At 45.3% G+C, this 22,012-nt stretch overlaps 1 protein-coding gene across 1 annotated transcript; it reads right to left on the bottom strand.

Moving 5' to 3' along the window:
- Positions 1 to 899: 899 nt before the first annotated feature.
- On the bottom strand, positions 900 to 13,847 carry LOC133161564 (macrophage mannose receptor 1-like). The gene is made up of 37 exons (XM_061290139.1): positions 13,692 to 13,847; positions 11,487 to 11,692; positions 11,313 to 11,419; positions 11,077 to 11,189; positions 10,953 to 11,006; positions 10,719 to 10,874; positions 10,550 to 10,632; positions 9,980 to 10,094; positions 9,857 to 9,904; positions 9,624 to 9,791; positions 7,850 to 7,969; positions 7,671 to 7,775; positions 7,560 to 7,583; positions 6,978 to 7,183; positions 6,803 to 6,909; positions 6,571 to 6,683; positions 6,455 to 6,499; positions 6,231 to 6,386; positions 6,059 to 6,144; positions 5,739 to 5,850; positions 5,606 to 5,653; positions 5,362 to 5,529; positions 4,885 to 5,010; positions 4,709 to 4,810; positions 4,606 to 4,635; positions 4,407 to 4,541; positions 3,928 to 4,080; positions 3,641 to 3,775; positions 3,431 to 3,579; positions 3,234 to 3,354; positions 3,109 to 3,160; positions 2,975 to 3,041; positions 2,771 to 2,904; positions 2,651 to 2,700; positions 2,419 to 2,592; positions 2,182 to 2,327; positions 900 to 2,107 (listed from the first exon to the last, which is right to left on the bottom strand). Exons 1-37 carry the CDS (start codon positions 13,750 to 13,752, stop codon positions 1,997 to 1,999), a joined length of 4,086 nt encoding a protein of 1,361 aa, XP_061146123.1. The 5' UTR covers positions 13,753 to 13,847; the 3' UTR covers positions 900 to 1,996.
- Positions 13,848 to 22,012: the final 8,165 nt, after the last annotated feature.

Genomic DNA, 22,012 nt, shown 5'->3' with positions numbered 1-22,012 from the left:
TTTGATACTATATTGTGTGCTGATGATATTTATAGTATTGTTTGCCTGCAATTAAATCTTTATCATGTGACCATTTGTTATTTCTGCTTGCGTATGCGAAATGTAGGTTTTGAGTTAGTTTGCTTCCCTTGTATTATGATGTGTGAAGGTTTGTCCAATCCTAGCCTTACCACTAGTGGTCTGTGCAATCAAAAGCTTTCAAAAGCAAAAAAAAAGAGGTACCTCAGTGAGCATGATGTATTTTATGTAGCCTATTTGCAATTTGGGTCAGTTCGGTTCAGTGCTTCAAAAGTGCAGTGCACACCTTTGCATGAAACAGTCAGGGGTCATGATGCCATCAATTTGTTTCCATGGTTGTCATCTTGTGACTTTTTTTTTTTTACATGACACTAGTGTGGTGGGATTTTGACATCTAATGCTTGATTTGTGCAGTACATTAAGCGCAGGCTATAGTGCCATCTCGTGTGGGGTTTGCATGTTTGCATGCGCAGGTTTCCTCCCACATTTCAAAAACATTCATGATAGGCCGATTGACCGCTCCTACTTGTTTTTATTTTTTTTATTTTTTTGGAAGGGGGGATAGGAATGATGTGAGTCCTGCCACTGCCTGGCACCCAGTTCAGGATGTGCCCCCAGCTGGAATAGGCTAGCTGCGTGAGGATAAGCACTTCAGGACAATGGATAGATTTCATGACGTGGAAAGCAATAGAGAGCATCTCTTTTTCCAGATTGTTACAAAGAGCCATGCAAAAATGCACCGAAATGGCGTCATGAGGAGGTCTGACTAATAATCGTACATCAGGAGTAATAAAGTATGATCTAATTGACCAGATTATAAAATTGCCCTGTCCAAATCAGTAAACTATTCAATGAGTTAACAGGTGACACCAATTGTCTTTCTTATTTTATTGTTTTTTTGGGGTCAATTAAACATGGTCAAACAACAGATGGAATAATAATGCATGGTAAATTTAACAATAAGTAAATGAAATATCAATTATGAAAATGCATGGTAAATCTAAGAGAATAACATGGTAAATTGAACAAAATAATAATATTGCATGGAAAATCATAATATCACATGTTAAGTCAAGAAGAAGAAGATGGATGGTAACTTAAACAGAATAATAACACGTGGTCAATCTAACAAGACGACTAATGCATGGTTAATCAATCATAATAATGCATGGTAAATTGAACAAAATAATAATAATGCATGGTAAATCACAATCACATGTTAAGTCAAGAAGAAGAATGCATGGTAACTTAAACAGAATAATAACACGTGGTCAATCTAACAAGACGACTAATGCATGGTTAATCAATCATAATAATGCATGGTAAATTGAACAAAATAATAATAATGCATGGTAAATCACAATCACATGTTAAGTCAAGAAGAAGAAAGCATGGTAACTTAAACAGAATAATAACACGTGGTCAATCTAACAAGACGACTAATGCATGGTTAATCAATCATAATAATGCATGGTAAATTGAACAAAATAATAATATTGCATGGTAAATCATAATATCACATGTTAAGTCAAGAAGAAGAAGATGGATGGTAACTTAAACAGAATAATAACACGTGGTCAATCTAACAAGACGACTAATGCATGGTTAATCAATCATAATAATGCATGGTAAATTGAACAAAATAATAATAATGCATGGTAAATCACAATCACATGTTAAGTCAAGAAGAAGAATGCATGGTAACTTAAACAGAATAATAACACGTGGTCAATCTAACAAGACGACTAATGCATGGTTAATCAATCATAATAATGCATGGTAAATTGAACAAAATAATAATAATGCATGGTAAATCACAATATCACATGTTAAGTCAAGAAGAAGAATGCATGATAACTAACAAGACGACTAATGCATGGTTAATCAATCACAATAATGCATGGTAAATCAATCAGTCAATCAAGATGCATGGTAAACCAAGCAGAATGATCATGCAAGGTCAATTGCATTCATAGGATTACCCGCAACTTCCATTGGCACTTTCCAAATCCAGCGGATAACGCGCTGTGGGCATCTTGCACACGTAGCCGTTTAATTCCATGCAGGACATCCCCTTCCATTTGCCAGACTGAAAGTCAAAACGAGATTGATTTTAAATCTAAACTTGTCTTCGGCGAGCGGGTCAATCTTTTCTGCACCTACCTGGCTCACGGTGGCCACGCAATTCTCCATCAGGCCGGCAGGTTTTCCCGGAGCCCAGTTGGTGAAGGTCACCTTCCGGCGGTCCGACCACACGAATCTGCCGCGATTGACCAGGTCGTTCAGTCCGGTCCACGCGTCTCCGGGGGCTGCAGAGGACAAACAGCAACAGAGCTCTCATTCGCTTTCCAGATATGGCAGATATCGAGCAGATGTGAGCGACGCCTAGCGCGCACGCACCAAGCTTCACGAGGTCGTGCAGCCAATCCCGCTCAGCCTCGGAGCGAATGGACACCAGATTGGCATCGAGACCCCAGCAGGAGTGTCGAGCGCCGTACCACGTCTTTGTATCATTAAAACGTTTGTAGCAGAAGTCCGCAAACTCCTCCCAGTCAGGTCCCAAGCATCTCGGCTCTGCGTGCAAGATGGCGTCAGGTGAAGAAATGCTTTTTATTCTGGACATTCTACTCACCCATGTCAGCAAAAGTGTAAGACCGAGACGGAGCCAATTTCTCAACATATCTGCAGAGAGTAAAGTGAGAATGAGCCGGGCATCTTTGAGTGGATTCGCCAGTGAAAGCGGAGCACGCACACTTTCGAGACGATTCCGTTACAGGTGGCGCTGTTGTAGGCTTTCTGTGGCAGTCTCTTCAGCAAAGTCACATCTCCTCCAATCTCGTTCTCAATGACGCCGAAGTGAATAGCGGCCGCGCAGATGTTTGAGTCCTGCACTCAAGAGAACGTCTCAGACATAGAACAAGAACTCCGCTTGCAGGTCGCGCGGTAATTAACATACCTGTTTGTAGAGCCGTGTTCCGTAGACCTTGTAGCCGGCTTGGGCACAGCCCAGTGGGCACCGCACCCTGCGGAAGTAGTTTGTTTCATAAGGAGGCTTTTCGGCAAGAAAACGTCATACCAAGTCTGACTCACGTCATTGAACCGTCGAGGCTGAGGTCGGTGGCTGTGCTGCTGCATAAGATGTCTGTGGGTCAGAAGGGAAAAATCAAAGCCCGTTTCTTGCTAGTTTCTCACTGCACTCCAAACGTCGTACTCACTGCTAGGGGTGTCGTCAGACGTGCACCCTAAGACGTCAAAGCGTAGGCCCAAAAACATTGGCAGGAGGCGGATGTACTGGGCGAACACGGGCCTGGTTAGAATATACGTCCCCAAAGAAGGCTGGAAACAAAACACGCGCGTTTGCAAGGAACGACAGCAGCCTGGACGACAAAGTCGAGAGTCAGCAGCCACTCACCTGCTTTGGGTGGTCATCCCAAGTCCTTCCGTCAATACTGAACTGCATCGCAAATACGCTGGAACTTTGCAATTGGTATGTACACCTCTCGGTCTTAATGCCTGTCACCTTGAAGTTCTCGCCGAGGTTCACCTGGATCCAGCTGCCGACTGAGGGCGGAAGGCATTCCATTGCTCAGGATACCAAACCACAACTTTTGTTTTTACGTACACATTTCGGAGGATCTCCAGCAACCGCTGCCCCCCAGACGTGCTTTGTGAGGTTCGGCATTGATCGCAGAGGAAGAGGCTGAAAAAGAGGAGTCTGGGATTCTCCCGTCAGCGATGCCCAGACTATCAAGACACACTGAGGAAAGACACAAAAAAGACAATGTGGAAGGAACGCTCGCTCATTCATTCTCATGTCTGGTCACCCGTTCCTAGCCGACGCTCTATCTGGTGATCCGTTGGATTCTTTCCTTGGCACATCATGGGCAAGTGTCAGGATGTGAAGCCCACCTTTCTTCTCACAGCTGTAGACGACGCGGAGGTATTTGGAGACACCAGGGCAGGAGTCCGTATCCGTAAAGTAAATGGGGTAAATGGGGCAAATCTGATAGTTGTCACACAATTCTCTGAAGCGACGGAGAGCCCCTTCCACCCTGCATTCATCTGCAAGTGACAACACACCACCATTTCACGCGCATTTTATTCGCACACTTACATACTGACTTCAACTTGTCACAGGACGTAGGGGATTTGAATGGTTAATGACTATTAGAAAAAGAGCAATCCAAAAAGCGCCCGGCTTAGCTCTTTTTCATCGTTTTCTATTTTTATTCAAAGGTCAGATAAACATTTTCTATTGCCATCGCTCACACGTCCATGCATGTTGATATTGAGTTCTATGTTACAAGCGAGTTACCGCCAACGCTGACGGCGTGTGAAAAGCTCGTGACAGCGAGCCAAAAACAACGATGCCACTGGAGGATTCTTACCGCGTGATCCGCCGCCACTCGGACAGACGTCGCCACGCCTCCGTCCATGGAAAGCCGACCGTATGCGGATGACTCTTTCATCGGGACATTCGAGGGAGTTCCAATTGTCTTGGCAGACAAGCTCCTCCTTGTAGCCTGTGAGAGCACAACCGTTGACTTCTCTCCGTCTTTTTTTACAGAGACGTTGAAGGCGACTTACCGTCATGTGGCGGCAGCTGATGTGTCTTTCCTAGAAGCGGGAACCAGAACGTGGATGTCGACACGTGATGACGGTCCACCGCGGGGCGTCACATCTCACTTACCTCTTTTCTTGCAGACGTAGCCTCTCTTCTTGCCGCACTTGTCGCGCTTCCAGTCGCCGCTGCCAGTGAGCAAGAAAAGACATTTCCCCCCTTCAGTGACACCTGGAGGGAGGGAAACAAGATCAGAGCGCTCATCCGTTCCTCCAAAGTGCAGCTGACAAAAGCCTCAGCCCGACCTGCACTTGGCTGGAGGTAAGAGAAGGAGGATCCGTCAGTCCACTTGTCGCCGTCACGCTTGATGGAGGCGTCGGCGCCCAACCACAGGGAGGCGTCATCATTCATCGCCAGAAGCTTGGCGATACCTTTGGATCCCGAGGAGAACATGCAAGATTCCAAAACGACTCACACTTGACCCTGCATTACAACTTGATGGGTGCGGCACAGCCGTGACAAAGCGCTAACAATACTGCAACAGAGTGAAACAACAACAAAAAAAACAACAACCGAGCAACGCTGGCCATATCTCGCTCGGGTTTATCAGGTTTTGAGACTTAGCAAACTCATGGCCAGCCTACCGCGTATGAAGACCGCGTACTAAGACATGACGCCTTTTTCGATTTACTTTAGCTTCTATTTCTCGTTTGCTTCATGTCGGAGAATAAGAATTGAGCCACTTGTTCAAGGCCACTATATTTGAATTCATGGCCCCCTACCGCGTACGAAGCCCTGCTCCTCCGAGTTGGCGATGCTGAGCAGGTTCCCTTGGCGGCCTTTGCAGTCGGCTTGCGCCTCCTGCCAAGTCTTGGCGGGCTGAAAGTTGAACCGGTAGCAGAAGTCGTCCGAGGGGTTGTCCAGCCACCAGCCGCATTTCTCAGTCCAGCCTGCAATCCAGACATAAGACAGCATACGACGGCGTGCCGATGGGGTAAGACGGCTGCAGTGCGCAACGACACCTACGTAGTTGGCCGATTGATGGTGGCAGCTGTTGAGGCCCTCCGTGCTTGGCTGCGGGGTAAGGGGGTGTGTTATTTGCAAATATGAGCAAATGCTTGATGTGTGCAGAAGGGGCACTCGGGAGGGGCGTTTGCACCTCTTTTGCAGACAAATGGCCGCTGCGTGTTGCAGGGGCTGGCACTCAACTTCCCAACAGAATTTGGGAACGCGCAGTCCCCCGTGGTGTCATCTTGCCAATCGTCGTAGTTCTGTGGACGACATGAGCGTGTTGGACTCTGTCTGCTCGGCTTCCCAACGCCCTTCCTCGGCAATCGCTCACTCGCGCCCAAGTTTTACCCATTTCCCCTCCAAAACAATCCAATCGATGAAGCCTCGAGCGGCATTTCTCCCCTCTTTTTTACCCTGCTCAAATTTGGACTTTCCCAACTCATCTTTTGAAAAAGGCAATTCACTTACAAAACTTGTTCCGTCACTCCACTCGTAGTCGTCGCCCGTTGTCTTCTTGAGTCCCACGAAAGGAGATTGTGAGGTCCGCGAGTGCTCTGGAGGAAAGGAAGGAGAACACGAGCTTCAGGGCAAAAAGAGCTTCAGTCAAATGACGACAGCGGCGGTTGCTCTTGGTGCTCACCATACACAAATTGGGCCTCTTTCTTGGAGTGGACGCTAGCCAGGTGGCCTCCCCGGGAAAGACAGAACTTCTCAGCATCGTCAAAGGTTTTAAGCGTCTTCTCGAAACGATAACAATAATCGCCATAGCGGAAGGTGTTGTCGTGGCAGTCGGAGGCTGGGGCCACAAAGAAAAACATGACCATGACAAGATGTTCAAGTGCAAATAAGTGTGCTGCAACTCACTCGTCACTACAGCAGGACCACTTTTGAGCGAACACTTCGGGCAGTCTGCATAAAAAAGGACCTGTTTGAGCTTTTCTCTTCTCAAAGTCAACCTGATTACAAACGTGCAGGCTTACTCAGCGGCCGTTTGCACATGTAGGCCAACGAGGAAAGACAGGAGCCAGACCGCCACTTGCCGGGCTCACCCCCTCCCCCTTGGTTGACGTAGGCGCAGGACGCAACGTCGGCGCTGTCGGGAGAAAAGAAACAAGCAATTACCGTTTTTTTTTTTTTTCCCTTTCCCCAAGTGGCCCTTTTCAAAATTGGCTCCTCCGCCTGACAACAGCATGCAAAGTTGTTACGGCTTACCTTTCGAGTTGATTTGAGGCCCAGTTGGTGTGTGTCGTGTTCTCGCCATCGGACCAGGTCAGCTTCTGGCTCCCGCTTTCAAAGCGACACCAGAACTTGTCGCATTTCTGGGGGGAAAAAGAACAACAGTCCCACTTGTCGCAACAGTCGACGGCCGCTTGCGCTTCCGTCTCACCTGGTTGGAGAGTCCCAGCCAGAAGGGGGTGTCCTTGCCCATGGTGTCCTTCACAAAGTCCTCCTCGGCCGAGGAGGTGATGGAGAGCAGGTTGCCGCCCATCCGGACGCAGTGGTGCCAGGCCCCCAGCCAACCGTTGGGCGTCACCACCTCCTTCTTGTAGCAGTTGGTGCCGTGGTCGACCCACCCGGGAGCACACTTGCTGGCTGAGGGCACAATTTGGGGAACAGTTCAGAGCACACTCCTGTTTTTGCCCTTCAGTCCACCATTTTGAGCAAAGGTGCAATTTGCGGGTCACGGTTGGCCAAATCTACATTTTCTCGGGCAAATTGGAAGATCCGGGACTCGACTTGGTTAGCTTAGCCCAATGGCACCAGAGACGTTTACATTTTGAAAAGGATTCCGGAACATTCATCTTCGCACTTGAGAAACAACCAAAGTGCCGCTGTACAAGGTACAACGATGCAAAAAACATTCAACAGGTGGCTGAGTACTTCATAAAAACGAAAAAGCACAGAATTTGTTGGTTGGCATGGTGGGACTCCAGGGTCATGGTTTTCGACGCAGTCGAAGGTGACTTACAGTCAGGAGCCGGTGTAGGCTTGACTGCAAGAGGAAAGGAAAAATAGAAATCAAGGCACAGACAGACATCAAGGGGCGATGACGGTCGGTGGGGCGTTGCCTCTCACTTACCATTTCCTCTTTTCTTGCAGACGTAACCTCTCTCCTTGTTGCACGATTCGTACTCCCAGTTGCCGTTGCCAGTGAGGAAGTTAAGACAATTTCCATCGGGGGTACCTGGGGGGCGGGAGAGAAGATCTCAGTGCTCCTCCGTTCCTCCAAATGGCAGCAGACAACCGTCTCCGGCAGACCTGAAGTCGAGCGGACGTAAGTGAACGAGGCTCCGTCAGCCCACGTGCTGCCTTTGCCACTGATGGGGACATTGGCGCCCAACCACAGAGAGGATGCTTTCATCAGAGCTTTGAAGTAACCTGTACCAGAATGAACGACATCATCAAGAGGAGCCGAGTGAGGAGGACGCGTCATCCGTTGAGCTCCGGGTGATCGACTCTCAGCTCAAAATGAATCGAGTTAGACGGGGGGACCATCGAGAAATATTAAAACCAAAGAAGCAATAACAGTGCGGTTTGCAAACACAAGTTGGAGCTACTGAAACAGGGTAGACGGCTGAGGGGATCAGACCTCAACCAGCATCTGACAAAAAAAAAATGCGGATATTGCATGTGTGTGTGAGAGATAAAACACACACACACACACACACACACACACACACACACACACACACACACACACACACACAGAGAGACAGAGAGAGAGAGACAGAGAGAGAGCGAGAGAGAGAGAGCGAGAGCGATAAAAAAAAAACTGTTCACAGAAAAACGAGACGAGAATGAAAAAAAAAAAAAGAAGCTTTTAGCTGACAGTCAATATGGATTCCAGAAGAACACTAATGGGTCTTAATAGAGAACATCAGATGATCAAAAAACAAGTTATTGGGATTTTCATCAACCAAAAGCCTTTGACCCAGTAAATCACGGCATCAGAGTAGTTGGTCTGGACTGGCTGAGGAGCTACTTAAGCAACAGGCAGCGATTTGTAAAAAGTCTGGAGATCATGTATCCCATAACAGGTGAACAACCTCTGCCCTTGGGCCTCTTCAACGACTTGTGTATCCAACATCATGAAATGACGATGATGATGATACAAACATCTATTGCGCTGGGGACAATTTACAGCAGCTTATGGAAACCAACAATCACCACAGAAATGAATACGTGGTTTACTGTAAAACCAAACTGCCAACAACAAAATTATTTGTCAGGTATAAATCGAAGTAAAAATTGACAATGATATGAAAGAAAGAGTTTCTGTAAGAAAATTCCTGGGCGTGACTGTTGACAATAAAAAGCTGCTGGAAATCACACATTAATCAATCATGTAAAAACAAAAATGTCAAAGGTTATGGCAATTCTGAGGAAAGCAAGAAGCAATCCGGACTCCAGATACCTACATATTGCCATATCTGAACGACTGTGTGGAAATACGGGGTAACACCAAATAAGTCAAGCAATAGGAAAAATAACAAGGAGCATACAAACGCACTTTTTATAATACCAGACAAACGTTTCGCACTCAGGGATGTGATCAAACACAAGACAGCTCAAATTACATGTACACAGCAAGGTATAAAGGTATAAATTTCTTTCTGGAAAGGCAGGCATGGTGGCTATCATCTGAGAAGGGAAGAGAATTTTCAGAGTGGAAAAGTCTGAACAACGATAAAAAGTAAGGGTATAACCGTCGTTTGTAGGGTGAAATTATGGAATGGACTGGAAAATGAGCATGAAAATAGGGCAAACACAAGTGTTCCAAAAAAGTGTCGAAAAACTGTTTTTTTAACATGAATGAGGGGGGGAAAAAAAGACAAAACTGACTACACACATACTGACTACACTCGAGCATTGTTTGTTGTTGGGGATTTTGGGTTGTTTGTTTCAGTGACTTAGATATGGCACTTTAAAGTGGTGTTTTATTTTCCTATTTTCATGTTTTAAATAGGTTCAAAATGAACATATAACAACAACAACTTGTTCATGGCCAATATTTCAATTCATGGCCGCCTACCGCTTACGAAGCTCTGCTCATGGTCGTTGGTGATGCTGAGCAGGTTCCCTTGGAGGCGTTGGCAGTCGTCTTGCGCCTTCTGCCAGGTCTTAGTGGGCTGGCGGATCATCAGGTAGCAGAAGTCGCTCTCGGAGTCGTCCAGCCACCAGCCGCATTTCTGAGTCCAGTCTGCGAGCCAGACGGCGTAAGACGGCGCAAGGCCGCGTAAGACGGCGGCAGTGCGAGACACCTACCCGGCTGGCCGACTAATGGTGGCAGCTGTGGAGGCCCTCCGCGCTTGGCTGCAGAAAAAGGGGAGCGAATATGAGCAAAAGCTTCACGCATCCAAAAGGGACGCTCGGGAGGGACGTTTGCACCTGTTTTGCAGACCGCTCGGCGTGTCTGGTGGCATCCACTGTGTCTGTACAGGTATTTGTCGGCTTCCAACAATGAACAGTCACCACTGGAGTAGTACTTCGTTTTTCCGTAGTCCTGCGGATGAGATTTTGGACAGAACTTTAGCGTGTTGCATTCAATGTGGTCATCTTCCCGCCGCATTTCCTCACTTGCAGCGTTTTCGTACCTTCTCTCATTAAAGTTTCACTTTGGTTGTTGGGTTCACTTTGTCAGTCATAGTAGTATGAACATTGCAATAAAACATTGTGCCCACCCTGACACAAAGCAACTAACCCTGTCAGTCAAAGTAGTATGAACATCGCAATAAAACATTGTGCCCGCCCGCCCTGGCAACCCAAAAGGTGCACAAAGCAACTAACCCTGAAGACCTAAAGACAAACCCGAGCCACCGTCCAGGATATATCATCTTAACCGCCTCCTCTCTAAAATCAGAGCGCCAATACTTTGTAAGCGGCTGCCCGATGCCTCTAGACAAGACGGATGGATGCCTGCAACATGACTTTTCCAAAGGCCTTCAGCAATCCACTTACAAAAGAAGCTGTTCCGTCAGTCCACTCGTAGTTGTTGCCCTTCTTCTTTTCTCCCACCCATGTTTGCCAGTAAGTTATGTGATCTTGATGAAAGGAAGGAGAACAAGAGCTTCAGGGCAAGAAGAGCTTCAGCCAAATGACGACTGTGGCGGTTCTTCTTGGTGCTCACCAATAATGAATCGGGCATCTTCCTCAGAGTGTATGCTCGCCAGGTGGCCTCGCCGGGCGAGACAAAACTTCTCGCCATCCTCCCAAGTTCTAATCGTCGCGTCAAAAAGATAGCAATCATCGCCATAAAGGAAGTTGCCATCGTCGCAGTCGGAAGCTGAGGCCACAAAGAAAAACATTGAGGAGGAAACCATGACGAGATGGTTAAAGGGCAATTAAGCGTGCTGGAACTCACTCTTCATTACAGCAGAACCAGTATTGGAGGCACACGTCCGTCCCTCCGGGCAGCCTGCAAAAAAAAGACCCGTTTGCGCATCTCACCTTTCATCAGCAACGTGACCACGGACGCGCAGACTTACTCTGCGGCCGTTTGCACATGTAGGCCAACGAGGAAGCGCAGGAGCCAGACCTCCACTTCCCAGGCAAAAGATAAGCTCCTTGGTTGACGTAGGCGCAGGACGCGACGTCGGCGCTGTCGGTAGATTATAAAAAGGAACATTATCCTATTTTTCCTTGAGTGCTCGTTCTCAAAATTGGTTCCAGAACCTTTACGCGTGTCCGCCTGACAACAGCATGCGAAGACGTGACTTCTTACCTTTTAAATTGGTCTGAGGCCCAGTTGGTGTATGTCGTTGTCTCGCCATCAGACCAGATCAGCTCCTGGCTTCCGGCTACAAAGCGACACCAGACGTCGTCGCATTTCTGGGGGGGGGGAAGAAGAAAAGAGTTCCATTTGTCGCTGCAGAGTCCACGACTGCTTCCGTCTCACCTGGTTGGAGAGTCCCAGCCAGAAGCGAGTGTCCTTGCCCATGGTGCCCTTCACAAAGTCCTCCTCGGCCGAGGAGGTGATGGAGAGCAGGTCGCCGCCCTGCCAGACGCAGTGGTGCCGGGCCCCCAGCCAACCGTTGGGCGTCTCCACCTCCTTCTTGTAGCAGCTGGTGCCGTGCTCGAGCCACCCGGAAAGACACTTGTTGGCTGAAGGCACAATTTGGGGATCAGGCGGACACTGATGGAACACTTGCATGTTTTTATTCTGTGCTCTTCATTGGGGGCATCTCAACCAAATGCACGAGGATTCTGTCAGGGGTGGGGTGGGGGATGGGGGGTACAATGCCCATTGTCGCTTTGGCCCCTTCCAAAAACTTGCCTGTCCTCCATTTTTGGGTCCAGCCAGCGCCATGCAGCAAAGTGGAGCTGCTGATTGTTTGCATAAAAGCATCACTTACGCCTGCCAAGGATTGCACACAATTGCCCCAAAGTGATGATACTAAGCTTCAGATGTACATACAGTGGGGCAAAAAGTATGTCGTCAACCACCAATGGTGCAAGTTGTTCCACTTAAAAGATGCCATCATCATCTTCAGCGTCAGCAATTACCCCACCCACCAGTTACGCACGTGTGGCATATCGATGACCAATGACTTAAGCTCAAATCAGGTCATCACACATTTCACCACTGGAGGGTGCTAAAGCACAACGCAACTCAATCGAATGGAACACGTTGCAACAGTTGGACCGCTCCCCCCTTCTTAGCTCAAGAAGCCCGTCCGCCCGCCCTTCCTAATATCCAAATACAAAGCCAAGCAAGCCAGGCCTGACTCAGTGTTTCATGGAGAAGAAGGGCTTTTAAACTGCGGGCTTAATGAATGAATCAATCAATCAATCAATCAATCAATCAATCAAACCTAATAAGCATGGACTCTGGGGGGCAAATGCAATTTCAGATGCGCTCTGCGATTCACACGGAGAAATGAACACGCATTGAAATCAGAGTCTCATAAAATCGATTTTGCAATCTTTGAAAACATATGCCGACACATTTTGATGATGCACAGCGATATTATGAACTGCACAACTGTGTTGCAACTTTTTTTGATGACAACAGACCAGACACGAAGGTGTATTATTAATAATATAATTACAATATAATTATTAATATAACACAATGCTAAGAAATATCTATTGTATAAAGGGGCTGTAAGAAATGATTGCTAATACTCTATCAAGGACTGTAAGAAACTTAATAATAATGACTAATAATGATTGATTATTATTCATTATAATTAGCTCATATAAATCATGAAATTATTCTTATAATAGGGGCGCCAAGAATTATCTTGTCTATAATAATCATTTCTTACAATATATTATGCACATGTGTATATATATATACACATGTGCATAATATATTGTAAGAAATGATTATTCTTATTTATTATTATTATTATATGTATTACTATTATTAAACTAGTATTATCACTATTATTATATATCATTTATTATTATTATTCTTGTGTCTTGTTGACATTCTCTGTCTTTAACCCTAACGGTGCAACTCATCTACGTGTCACAAAGTCCAATCAGCCGCTCCTGAATTCCAAGCGTGCCCATGTTTTAGGAATACATTTTTTTTAAAAAACAAAAACAGAGCGAAGGAAAAACGAAGGAAAAACGAAAGTAAAAAAAAAAAAGAGATGGAAGGAAAAGCCCAGTAACGCGACAGCACATATAAACATACATAAAATGTAAAAATACATTCGGTTTTCAAAATAAAAGAGCAATTTTAGATTGAATATTTTCAAGTTATATGCTCAACTTCAATACATCATCCTGACAGCCAGTGCGCACTTATAAAATTCACAAGCGGGGCTCGTAAGAAAACGCAAAGACACTTGACTCAACGGTTTCAGCCCACATGAATGATGAAAATGATGATAAAGGCAAGCCTCGATAACTAGAAAGGTCCGGTCCGGGAGAATTGACGTACACAGCAACTACATCAAAGTGTCCGAATAATGAGGATTCTTTCAAGTTTTTGTCGTCCAAATGTGTGACATTGCAATGATTTTTTTAAATTTTTATCTCAGGCACCGTAATGTTAGAATATAAGCAGATGCCGTCGTGCTAACTCACAGTACAGTACATTCCAGCTCTTTACTGTTGTTTCAATGGACTAAAGATACAAATTGCTTACCTGAAGCACATGTCCAAAATATGGCAATCTGGAGAAGAACACGGTTTAGTTCTCTCCACATGTTGGAGGAAAATCTGAACCTCTCACTGAGGGTCGCAACGATTGCAGTCGGGAGAAAAGAAACGATAAGTCAGTCGCCTCACTGCGAGTAGGCAAGTGGATTCTAGTCAAGAAAAAAATGAACGTTCCGTGCACCCTGCTCGGACCCAGAGGCAGGCCACGCCCACACGCCGCGTACGTCAAACACGTCACATACGAAGCTAGTCATCTCAAAGCACTCAAGCGACGTGGGGAGTGGCGCGCGCGTGTGTGTATGACCAAAAAAAACAAAAAAAACAGCCTTTGATTCCTTTAGTGTTTGTGACTTTGTAAATGTTCTGGACGTGAACAACAGCGCAAAGCAGCCAACTCGTTTAACAGTAAATATAAATAATTAAATCCAAGTATGAAAGTTGGAATTCAATGAGGTGTCACTCAATTTATGTTCAAGTATACACAAGACTACAGAAGCTTTTCCATCCACGCCTCTCAGAATTTGTGTTGAATTTCAGAGAACATGAGAAAACACATTTAGCGGACGTGCTTTTGAATGAAAATGAACCAGGAGACGATGAGCAAATGAATCTGGGAGAAATGAGGGGAAAGCGTCTCCAATTGAGCCTCGCAGGCCTCGAGTGCAAAAGCACAAAACATGTAGAATACTTTTTATTCATAATATCTATAATACAAATAGGATCATGAATAGTATATTTTTTATTGAATCTTTGATTCAACTCCTCCGTGAACGTGCCTTTTCCTTTCGGCATTGCTTGTAAACACTCCCTGGCCAGCTCATCCTACTTTGTAGCAAAGTGACTCGATTTGAGAAGAAGCGCGTGACTTATTTGCCACCCAAGCAGGGAAACCTGCAATTGAGTGAAATGGAACCGAGTGGCAATCCTATTGACAATGTACTTAATAAATAATGCAAATTTTGAAAACCAACGTGATATTTTCTTTCATTTTTACCGCACGTCACAATGGGAAGCAATTGATCAGTATTAAGCAACAAAAGGAGAAAACAAGAATCCACTGATCGACCTGACTATTTTCATTATGATCTTGAGGTCGACTAAACCGGTCTAGAACGGGGTCTCGGTTTTCAACAAGAGCGAGCAGACACACAAAGGGCACCACTGCTTTGTTACTTATGTTGCGAGTCCAAGGTTGCCTGAAACCAGGGGTGGGGGGTGGGGGGGGCGAGTCTTTCCATCCGACCGGTGTTGTGAACAAATTGAAAAATGACTTCGGACTCATCACGCTACTTTGGCTTTGCTGCGGGGGAGTCGTCAGAACGTTCAAGGCTTCTTCCACAACGATACGTCTGTTTAACAAGAGCACAGACACATAGTTGTCCACTTTGGGTCAAATGGATGACAATAACAACTAAAAAGTATCCACTTAGGGACTGTTAAGTATTAATGTTTATGTACGCCCTTAGACTCACTGTGTGTATTAAGGTACCAATTCTGTTTACCTTTATGTTTGTTATATACGGTAATGACGTCACTACATTGATGCTACCGGGAAAGAAAGTCCTGTGACAACGGACATGCGGATTGTTGTATGGAATTGACTGACGGAGAAGTTGTTGCCTTTAGCGCCAGTGTGTTTGTAAAATAAATAAGCTGTGTTTTCAACTGAAAAAGGAACCACGCATCGTCCTACTTTTCTCCACCACGCAGACAGCGGAAAAAGTCACCGCCGCACACCATTTATTTGGTGAAGAAAAAGGAACACCCCCCTTTTTCACTTTACAGGTTATGGGCCCAGGGAAGGTTTGGACATGAGCTAACGTTAGCATCGGTAAGAAGACCGGAAAAAGTTACCGCGAAGTATATACGTGAAACTTGTGTCAAGCTAACAAGAAAGCTATCCGTGTACCAACCACCTGGAAATAAGTGGACGTGTTTAGATTCCCGGAAGAAGTGAAACGTGAGTGGCGATATTTGCATGTTGTAAATGCTAAAGAAGCAAACAACCTAGCTTAGCAAGTGAAAAGTATTTTAGCAAGCTAGAGTGAACGTGGCGCGTCAACAACAACAAGAAGAAAAATGGCAAGCACAACAGCAGGAATCATTGCAGCACAGATTGATTGATTGATTGATTGAATATTTATTGATCCCCAGGGGTGGGGAAATTCAGGCCCCAGCAGTATTCATACCACAGAGTGGGTATACAAAAGACGCACAAATGGCATGAGCGCAACTCAACAGGCTCTCATAAGGCTGCCACACAACGGCGCCACAAAGAAAGCCAGAAAGTGCTCAAGATAAAAGCCATCAAAGCAAAACAAAGATAAAAGACAAAGGAAAAAAAGTAACTGTGGCCAACCTGCACCCCTCAATACAGGAGAACACCCCAAAACACACTAAATAGCCTCCACGGGGTCCATAGACAGGTGTAGGGGCAGTCCAGTTCAACGGCGCCCAATGGACCATGGTCGTGAATCGGTGAAAAACATCACAAAGCAGGCAAACGTGTGAGCAGCGTCCTGGGCACCCAGTCGGGTGCACGTGCAGATGGTCACCACGGGGCTAGCATGGCGAAAGTCGTTGGTTCCGACGAGCACGAGGGAGCGGAGTCCCCACAGGGGTTGCGGTTGCAAGGCCAAGGCGAGGGACCCGGTCATCACTGGCCGGATAAGCAGGAAGCCGCCGTAGAGTTACGCCGGTCTCGACCGATGATCCCGGTCCCAGGAAGAAAAAAAAATAATACAAAATATCCGATCCGAAGAGATACCGAGGTGCGGTAGAAGGCACCAGCATCGCCGAATGGACAAAAAGACAGAAAGAAAAAGGAGAAAAGAAAGAAATAAAGAGGAAAAGAGAGAACACTGCTGGGAGGCAGCCACTTACGGCGCCATACCGAAAAAAAAAAAAAAAAAAAAAAAAAAAAAAGATGTTATTCGACGGTTCAGAAGATAAATATGAACTATGGGAAACAAGATTCCTGGGACACTTGCACATCCGTAAGTTAAAAAGGACAATTTTGAATGAGCCCGCAACCGACACCAGTGAAGAGGAATTAGCCCAAGACGTAGCTAAAAATGCTGACTGTTATGCAGAGCTGATAAGGCTGTTAGACGACAAAAGCTGATCACTTATCAGACATGATGCAGCTGATGATGGCAGGAAAGCCTTGAAAATGCTCAGAGAACATTATTCAGGAAAAAGCAAGCCAAGAATCATAAACTTGTATACCTCGTTGACCAGACTGAACATGACAGGTAACGAGAGTGTAACAGACTATATGATAAGGGCAGAAAACCTGATTACTACTCTGAGAGATGCAGGTGAGACTATGAGTGATGGATTGACCATAGCAATGGTGTTAAATGGCCTACCTGATTCCTTCAAGCCACTAGCCGTACATGTAACACAAAATATAGATACAGTTACATTTACCGATTTCAAGAGAAGGCTACGGATTTATGAAGAAACTGAGAGGATGAAACTAATAGAGTCTGCAGATAATGTGATGAAAACTTGTGTGAAGCCAAGCCGAGGCTCCACTAAAAAGCACATCAGCAACAGAAACGGTGAAGATTCTGCTGACCTGACATGCTACAGATGTGGAACAAAAGGGCACAAGTCAAGAGGATGTACCAGAAAAGTTTGGTGCAGTTACTGCAACAGCAACACGCATCAAGAGTCCATATGCAGGAAAAAGAGGACTCAAGATGGAGCGAGAGAAATCGCAGAGGGAGAGACTGGTAACCAAGATCACCTTTTCAAAGCCGAGCACATGAAAAAGAAGAGACTGTCAGATAACGTGAAGATGAAAGGCATCATGGTGGACGGGGGAGCTACATCTCACATTGTGAATGACATCCAGACGTTCACCAGCTTCGATGAGTCATTCAAGCCTGAGTCTCATTCAGTGGAACTAGCCGACGGGACCAAGTGCAGTGGAATAGCACAACGCAGAGGAACAGCGGTGATCTACCTACGTGACGATGCCGGGCGCCAGCAGACAGCGCAGCTGAGAGAGGCGTTGTACATGCCCTCATATCCTCACAACATCTTTTCGGTGGCAAGAGCAACAAATGGAGGAGCGACTATCACCTTCAAGAAAGGAGACAGTCACATAGTTACCAAAGACGGCAGCAGGTTTGACATCCATGAGAGTGGTAACTTGTTTTATCTGCCAACCATTGAAAAGAATGTTATTGATAAATGTAAACAATGTGTGAGTCATGATGTGCAAACTTGGCACGAGATTTTTGGACATTGTAACTACGATGATGTACAAAGATTACAAGGTGTAGTGAAAGGTATGGAGATAAAAGGCAGTGCAGTAAAACCTGCATTCTGTGAGGTATGCACACAGGGAAAATTCACCCAGACAAGGAACAGAGAGCCAGATAGTAAAGCTAAAAAGCCTTTAGAACTAGTGCACACTGACCTAGCGGGTCCCATGCGGACACCAAGCATAGAAGGGCACAGATATGCACAGTCTTTCACCGATGACTACTCAGGGACCATATTGGTGTATTTTCTTATGTCTAAAGCAGATACAGTACAGGCTACAGAGCGGTTCTTAGCAGACATAGCACCTTATGGGGAAGTAAAATGTATCCGTTCAGATAACGGGACTGAGTTCACAAGTCGAGACTTCCAGACATTGTTGAGGATAAATAGGATTAAACACGAGACGTCTGCACCATATTCTCCCCACCAAAACGGTACAGCAGAAAGAGGGTGGAGAACACTGTATGATATGGGCAGGTGTTTTCTCATAGAGAGTAAGCTACCAGATACGCTGTGGAACTACGCTATCCAAACAGCAGCTTACGTGAGAAACAGATGTTACAATAGACGTACAAAGAAAACGCCATACGAACTGTTAAACGGCAGGGAACCAAATGTATCCAAACTACAAAAATTTGGATCCGTATGTTTTGCTTACAAACAAGAGAAAGGCAAACTAGAGTCAAGGTGCGAGCAGGGTGTGTTCGTAGGTTATGACAAAAACAGCCCAGCTTACCTGGTGTATTATCCAGATACAGAGAAGGTTCAGAAGCATAGATTGGTGAAATTCACCCAAGCAGCCAAAGAGAAGGAAACACAAACACCTGAGTCACATACAGGATGTAATGACATAGAGGTACATCCCAGGGTCAACAAGGATGAAAATGTTGATGATGAATGTGTGTATGTGCCAGATGATTGTACCCAAAGTGATGTTTCCAGAGCTCTACCTGACATGACTGAACGTACACCACGGGGTAGAGCTGCTGAGACTGAGATTAGAAGGAACCCACCGAGAAACGGGAGACTTCCAAGCCACCTACAGGAGTTTGAGACCGAGGACACTGTTGACAAACTGATAACATGCGTGGACTTTTGTTACAAAGCCGTATGCGACATTCCTCAAACCTACCAGGACGCCATAGTGTCATCCAAGTCAAAGCAGTGGAAAAATGCAATGGACGAGGAGATGAGATCGCTGGAGGAAAACAAGACCTTCACCCTCACCCAGTTGCCACCGGGTAAACAGGCAGTGGGTGGTAGGTGGGTCTATGCACTCAAGAGTGACATTGATGGATCAGACAAGTACAAGGCAAGATTTGTGGCAAAAGGCTACAGTCAGAGACAAGGGACTGACTATGAGGAAACATTCTCACCTACAGCCGACATGACAAGTGTGCGAATAATGATGCAAAAAGCGGCGCAAGAAGATCTTATTCTACACCAGATGGACGTTAAGACAGCTTATTTGCATGCACCAATCGACTGTGAGATATATCTGGAGCAGCCACAAGGTTATGAAAAAGAGTCTGAAAATGGTGAAAAAATGGTATGTAAATTGCACAAGTCTCTTTATGGTTTAAAACAATCAGGCAGGAACTGGAATGTGATGTTACATACATATCTGAGTGAAAATGGTTTTGAACAGAACCCAGCAGACCACTGTGTGTACACGAGAGAAAAAGATAATGAGAAGGTTATTTTGCTAGTATGGGTGGATGATCTCATAATAGCAGCTAGGAGCGAGAATGTACTGAACAGTGTAAAAGGGATGCTTGCAGACAGGTTTAAAATGAAAGACCTTGGTAAGTTAAACCATTTTTTAGGGATAGACTTTAACCAGACAGAGGGCCAGGTAAAAATGTCACAGAAGAGATATGTAAACAAGATACTGGACAGATTCGAAATGCATAATTGCAGGCCCAGAGAGACTCCTTGTGAGCCAAAGCTTGAGTATTCAGAGCATGCTCAGAAAATGAAAGACTCAAGGAAATATAGGGAAGCTGTGGGAAGTTTAATTTACCTGTCCACATGCACTCGACCAGATCTAAGTTATGTGGTCAGTAAACTATCCCAGCACTTTGCTGATCCAACAGAGGAACACTGGAGCACAGTTAAACATGTGTTCAGATATCTCAAAAACACCACAGAACAGGAGTTACGTTTTAAAAGAAGTGAGACACTAGGTCTAAGAGTGTACTGTGATGCGGATTGGGCATCAGATGTAACAGACAGGCATAGTACAACAGGATTTTGTGTCAACATGAGTGAGAGGAGCGCTCTCATCTCTTGGAAAACAAGAAAACAATCAACTGTGGCTTTGTCTACATGCGAAGCAGAGTACATGTCCTTAGCATCAGCTATACAGGAATGTATCTACTTAGAACAGCTGCTGAGAGGCATAGACAAATACGAGTATGCACAAACTAAAGTGTACGAAGACAATCAAGGTACTATTGCACTAGCCAGAAACCCAGTAAGCAGGCAAAGATGCAAACATATAGATATAAAGTACCACTTCATCAGAGAACATGTAAAAAGTGGGAAGATAATCTTAGAGTACTGTCCTACTGAGCAAATGGTTGCTGACGTGTTAACTAAACCAGCTACTAAACTTAAACTAAGAAGGTTTGCTCAGGACATGTTTGGTACTTAAATGTGCATAGTGTATTTGTGTTATTGTTTTATTTGGCCCAAAGAGGCAAACTGTGTTATTGTTTTGTTTTTCTAGATAACACAGTGAGTTAAGTGCGAGTGGGTGTGTTAAGTATTAATGTTTATGTCCGCCCTTAGACTCACTGTGTGTATTAAGGTACCAATTCTGTTTACCTTTATGTTTGTTATATACGGTAATGACGTCACTACATTGATGCTACCGGGAAAGAAAGTCCTGTGACAACGGACATGCGGATTGTTGTATGGAATTGACTGACGGAGAAGCTGTTGCGTTTAGCGCCAGTGTGTTTGTAAAATAAATAAGCTGTGTTTTCAACTGAAAAAGGAACCACGCATCGTCCTACTTTTCTCCACCACGCAGACAGCGGAAAAAGTCACCGCTGCACACCATTTATTTGGTGAAGAAAAAGGAACACCCCCCTTTTTCACTTTACAGGGACAAAATTCCCCACATGAAATGTCTCGAGTGGCATGGCTGCGCGCTCAATAAATGTCCATACAAAAAGAAATAACAGTTGAATAAATAATGCAAATTTCGAAAACAAACGTGACATTTTCTTTCATTTTCACTGCAGGTCACAATGGGGACCCAGTGTCATTTTTGCGGACGATCGTTATTCAACAACAACAACAACAACAGCAGCAGCAGAGAAGCAAAATCCAGGGATGGACCGATAAGCCTTTCAACAAGAGGGCGCAGACACACAAACGGACACGGCGCTTGCTATTACTTGAATTTATTTTCGATCGTGACGTCGACCCTCCCCCCAATGACTGGCAAATGGTCCCAAAATGCTACCGTTCGTTTGTGCTGGTTTGTGCCGTAAAAACGTTCGTTTGAGCTGCGACGGTTTTGTAGCTATGAGACATTTAATGTCTAGCGATGACGTCACCGCATGGCGTCGCGTATTGCAAGCTCCTGGAACGCCACCGACGCAGGACGAACTGTAGCTCAATATGTTGCTTGAAATCTTCTACCTTGAAACTAGATCAAGCCCAAAATAAGCACCAAGAAGGGCATGGATCGACGTGTTCTTTGTGTTTCTTACAAGTGTTCCCGTTTTGCTGCAAGTTAAAAAGTCGAGAGCAGGTGAGCATCGGAAATGTCAGTATGTTTAAAGAAGCAAAATATCGCCATCTGTCTGTGGCTCAAGTCCACTGCATGAAGGATCCGTCGTCATCTGACACTCAAGGACTGTTTATTGGCAACCACAGAGGCTGTCAAAAAGAACGTTCTTTGATACTATATTGTGTGCTGATGATATTTATAGTATTGTTTGCCTGCAATTAAATCTTTATCATGTGACCATTTGTTATTTCTGCTTGCGTATGCGAAATGTAGGTTTTGAGTTA

This window comes from Syngnathus typhle, linkage group LG10 (assembly GCF_033458585.1).
Source record: "Syngnathus typhle isolate RoL2023-S1 ecotype Sweden linkage group LG10, RoL_Styp_1.0, whole genome shotgun sequence".
Lineage (NCBI taxonomy): Eukaryota > Metazoa > Chordata > Actinopteri > Syngnathiformes > Syngnathidae > Syngnathus > Syngnathus typhle.
The sequence above is the reverse complement of the archived record's forward strand: the minus strand, read 5'-3'. Positions and strand labels throughout refer to the sequence as shown.